The sequence below is a fragment of the Buceros rhinoceros genome, unplaced genomic scaffold, assembly GCF_000710305.1.
Source record: "Buceros rhinoceros silvestris isolate BGI_N320 unplaced genomic scaffold, ASM71030v1 scaffold38528, whole genome shotgun sequence".
In the NCBI taxonomy this organism is placed as follows: Eukaryota; Metazoa; Chordata; class Aves; order Bucerotiformes; family Bucerotidae; genus Buceros; species Buceros rhinoceros.
In genome coordinates, this window is record NW_010428241.1 from 12,318 (window position 1) to 17,471 (window position 5,154).

Genomic DNA, 5,154 nt, shown 5'->3' on the forward strand with positions numbered 1-5,154 from the left:
TCTTTCCCTGAGTCCGGAGTTAAATCACAAATCAATTGCAAAAGCCAGAACAGCCACAAAGGAAACAAGGCTGATGAACTTGCAGACATGGAATTTTTTATTAGAAGAAATTCAAATGAGATTCTTTATGACAGAAATGAGAATGAAAGCTTTTGGACTGGAAGTGTCAAGGTCCAGGATAATAGTAAGTGTTTTTAAAACTTGCAGACATTTCAAGGTCCTTGTAGTGTCTGTGTAACTGTATACAAGTAGGTCCTTTGTAATGCATGTGAAATTAGTAGTTTAAATTGTGTGAGCCAATCTGGATTTTGAGTAATTCGTGGGTTTTTACGAGGGGAATCCAGTAAACTTGAGACAAAGGTCCTCTCCTGTAAAGGAAAAGGACTAATCATTAATTTCTCAAAATAAGTTGTTACGAAGCGTGTGCAAGAACAGACTGGCAGAACAGGTTACAAAACCAAGGTCTGTTTGGAATGCAAATGCTGATGGTATAATGAGGGTTTTTTTTAGCAGTGGTCCTAAATTTTGTAAGCGTGGTGAGAAATGAAAGTTGTTCTCAACAAAGCTTTATTCAAGGGCAGGGGGCGGGGGGGAAGGGCTTTCATTTAATATCTGTTCAGAAAGCAAAACAAAAACCCCCAACCAACAGCAACAACAAAATCAAAGCCCACCCACCCTGTTTCTCTGTTTTCTGTGGCCCAGTTCCTCTTGGTGAGCTCTTCAAGGCTTCACATGGGACAGAATGGGAAAGGCTGTTGCTGTTTAAGGAGCTGGACTCCTGATGTTACGTATTGTGCTGTGCGACAGGCAGCGCAGCTGATCGTTCAGGGTTCTGGCAATCTCCCCGCACAGCCACCTCTTCTTTCTTTCCAAGCTCACGTTGCTTGGTCTTGGGTTACCACGTGCTATTATTCCGTAATTAACATGGATACACAGCCAGCCAGGCAGTCGCTGTGGTGCCCACCTAGGGGAGGAACAGAGATGGTTGGCATGCATTACAGTAAGATGCTGAAAGCTGTTGCATTGTGAAGGGTGAAAGCAGGACTTGAGGAATGGCCAGGTGGTATTTCTGTCTTCCTTATTTGTGAAATGTGGTTGCTTCATGCTCTGGTCTACTCAGTACTCGGATACTCCAGCCCTGATGGCTGAAGACCCTTCATTAAAAGCAGATGGTCTTTCAAAATGTTCCTCTTGTGGAGGAGAGAAAGGAACTGTTAAACTTGGGTCCACAATGACTCCAGTGGAACTGGAGCTTGAGAAAGTTTCTACTGACCTGAAAAGGGGTTTCTGCCAACTGCAAATATTGTGGCAAAACTTTGTTTCAGTGTAATGTGAAACTGATAGGAAAAGGGGAGGTGGACTTCTCACTGAAATATATTTGCTTGCACCTTTATATGAGAATGTGAAGCTCGAGCTCGTCTAATCCACACTACTCTTCCCTGCAGTAATTGTTCGCAAGTCAGTTTTATCAGATGCTGCTAAAGTGAAGAAGCTGCAGCAAAGTGGAGAAGCATTTGTACAGGATGGTTCTTGCAATAACATCGCACCTCACTTGCATAAATGCAGGGAATGCCGCTTGGACAGTTACCGGAAGAACAAAGAGCAGAAAGACTCCACTGTCTTCTGTCGATTCTTTCACTTCAGAAGGTAAGAAGAATTTTGACTCTATGTAGACCTTGATATTCTTTAAATGTGAATAATATGTTGGACATCTAACCTTTTTTCCTCTTCTTCTTTCCGTTGGCTGTCATGTAGACTTCTCTTCCAGGACAGAAGACAAAACCAGTTATTTGGTCAAAATGGTCTGAGTTAGGTCTCTGGTTCCAAACTGCTAGGTGTCAGGGTGTGGCTGTTCAGCACCGAGGCTAATATACCTGACTCATGGGAGGCTGCCTCTGTTTTTCAGCCCTTAGAAATTTTATAACTGCTTAATCTGAGTGGAAAATATTTTGGCAGGGCTTTGAGCTCTTTATTTTGCTATTCTGGGCCGAGTGCCAATGGGATAACATGAGTTGAGTTTGAGTGCTATGGCTCAGTCTTGCTGGAGGTACTAGTGAGAGGGGAGATTCCGGGCATGTTCCTGAAGTGTAGCGGTTGGACGTGGGCAATGTCAGACCTATATCTGCAGCTGCGGAAGAGTTGCAGTAAGGGCCAGGGGCTTTCAGCTGGAGCCGTGGAATAGTGATGGGCAAAATAACTGCATTGCTCAGTTCTTTGTTCCACTTCACACTTGAGAGTTTGTGTCACTTCTTTAAGCTTCCATAGAAATGTTTAACCCGTACAGTCACTGGTTTTCAGGAGGGCATATGGGCAGGGTCAGCAAGGGGACTTGAAGCAAACCTAGTGACTGCCGAGTGGTGGTTGCTTTTCCAAACCTGATCTGCAGCTGCAGATCCTTTACCCCCCACCTACATCTCTCCTCTCCCCAGCCTGATTCTTGGGTTGAACAGTCAGTCTTTTGATGTTTTATTTCTTCAGTCCTTAAGTCACCAGGAGGAACCCATTCAAAAGGGGTGTTAAACTGTTACTTGAAGCGTGTCTGTAAGCCCAGGGTGGATGTTGTCAAACTGCAGTGCCTGGCTGGTATTTAGCATGTCTTTTCCTTTGTTTTCAAGTTGTGTGAATTTTCCATTAACTGTTTGATCTCATGTCCAGAAGTTGCATGCTGCTTTTTATTTCCCCCCACACCCGTCGAAGCTTTGAGGCATGGACTGTGTTTAATGGGAAGAAGGTGATGCTTGTGATACTAGAGAGGAAAGGCAAAAATACTAGTTAGCACAAGGGAGATGATCTTACTTATTTTCAGCTTTCCTTTTGATTTTCAGAGGAGTGACTGTCTTTGAGTCTCGAGGTAGAATAAAAAGAAGCTATAGGCCCAAAGACCTTGTAAAAAGAGAAAACTGAAAGCAGAAAGGTTACAAAGACCATGGAAAAAATCCCACTCTGCTACTTTCATTTGCTTTTTGAGGTTTATTGTACTTTCACTGCAATGCTGTTCCCCTTGCACATTTTGTAGCTAAAGGTTTTTTTAAAAAAAAGTGTTACTACTCTGCTATTTAACCTCAGATTAGAGATTTTACTGGAGTAAATCTGGAGATAGTCTGACATTGATGGAAACGTTCAAAAATGTGTGAGTAACCCCAGAGTAACACCAGACCATGCTAATTCATCTTCTCAGGGTAAAAATCCAGACTTGCAGTGCAGTTCTAAGCAGTTGAATCCTCCAGTGTAGAACTTGAAGCTGGTGGAATTGTCCCTTTTCAGTGAATGTGAAATCTGCCAGTCTGAAGATGGCAGTTGTTTGGTGATGTCAGTAGCCAGCACGTGTTTTCTGGCGACACTTAACACTGACCTGAGCACACATTGTCATCAGAAGTGAACGTCCCTCCAGAACACTTAGTAAAAAGGTTCCTGAAAACGTAAACAGAACTCTTGATGGTTTTTATTAAACTGCTAACAATACAGATCTCATTCTTTCCACCTACTTGGAATCACTTATAGACTATATCTTACTCATTCTCCTTCTTTTTCAGCTAATTCCAAATTAATTGTTGCTGAAATACAATCTGTTTGTGTTCTAATTTCTCTTGTGAGTCGTGTGTAGTTCTAGACTAAATTCTTACTGTTATCTCCTCTAAATGTGATCCTTAATGCCCATGATTTTAAAAATCACTACTCTGATTTGGTTTTATTATTCACACACAAATCTTTAGGAAATTTACCTGTTCACAAAAACTTGATGTTTGGAGTCTCTTTTAAACAAGCAATACATTGATGATGCTTAATGCTAATGACCAGTATGTTTACCCATGTCTGTTGTAACCATCAAGGGTTAAACTCCCTGGCATACAGTCTACATGTTTGCAATTGAGGCCTTGACTCATGGGGTGAATGTAAACTAAGAAAAGGGTTGAGATGATGGGTTTTCTCCCTTTCCCCCTCTTTCCACAGGCTGCAGTTTAATAAGCATGGAATACTGCGTGAGGAAGGTTTCTTAACTCCGAATAAGTACGACCCTGAGGCTATTAGCTTGTGGCTGCCATTATCAAAAAATGTTGTGGGTCTGGATCTGGACACAGCGAAGTACATCCTAGCCAACATCGGAGACCACTTTTGTCAGCTAGTGATATCTGAAAAGGAAGTTATGTCTACGATCGAACCACACAGTAAGATCCATTTATATTACAATAATCTGCGTTTTGATAGCTTTATGTGACACTTTAGGCTGCTGGTCTGTGTGAAAATAGATTGTGTGTGTTTGGAAATGTCACAGACTTCAGTGTTTCCCTCAGAGGTAAGGGTTAAGATCTACTGTCAACAACTCTTTGCTCACAGGGAGGGGGAAAGTAATTCTACCCTTATGGCAGAAGATTTTCCTCAACTTATCCCTTTTCCTGTGTAATTTTGTTACAAAACAAAGTGTTAAAAGAAACAATTAAACAGAACAGCAGGCAACCGACAGCAATCTATTCTTAGCATGTAAGTGAAACACAGCTTCGCTTGGCCTGCACAGCTTTGTTAGATTGCTCTGGCCCTGTTCTATTCTTCTTGTGTAATAGGCCTAATGCTGCCTGTCAAGGCAGTAAAGAAATCTTTTTCCTCCTTGGAACAGGTGTTTAGAACAATTATATGTACAGCCCTATTGGGAATAGACCAGGGCGGTGTTCCTGAGGGGGCGACTGGCTGGAGAGCTTCAGCAGGGCAGACAGGGCGAGCGCAGGCTTTGGCCCCATCAGAGCCCGTTTGTAGCATAACCCGTTGTGAGCAGGTGGATGGGGAAGGCTGTGATCTTGCCTAATCACTTCTCAGAGGAGGATATCTTTTTAAAAGGGTGTTTGGTTTTTGGATTATAAATACATGACTGAAATACGGTTCAGTTTAGAAGACTGTCTACCCAGGGTCTTCTGTGTCTGGATAGTATTGACTATGATGGTATCAGTTTACCAGTCACTCCCAAGGCTTTGAATAGAGGAAAAAAAACCAAACAGGCTTGAATGCCCTTTGAAAGGGGAGGGAAGACTTGAGATGTGTCAGAAATGCTTGCTCTGGGGTCTTACCCTGGACTACTTGGGGTCTGCAAGCTCTGCTTTTCACTCCAACTGGAACATATTCAGGCCTGTGGAGCCAAAATATCAATAGCCAGAGCGAGCGGTT

At 42.6% G+C, this 5,154-nt stretch overlaps 1 protein-coding gene across 1 annotated transcript in view; it reads left to right on the plus strand.

Annotated features, from left to right (window-relative positions):
• LOC104498773 (lysine-specific demethylase 3A-like) overlaps positions 1–5,154 on the plus strand; it is a gene marked incomplete at its 3' end in the record, with an annotated part of 23,590 nt that overhangs the window by 12,276 nt on the left and 6,160 nt on the right. Inside the window, exons 10-12 of the mRNA XM_010142191.1 lie at positions 1–184; positions 1,446–1,647; positions 3,952–4,166. The exon at positions 1–184 is cut by the window's left edge and continues 4 nt beyond it. Coding sequence (XP_010140493.1) covers positions 1–184; positions 1,446–1,647; positions 3,952–4,166 — 601 coding nt within the window. The remainder of the gene's footprint in view (positions 185–1,445; positions 1,648–3,951; positions 4,167–5,154) is intronic.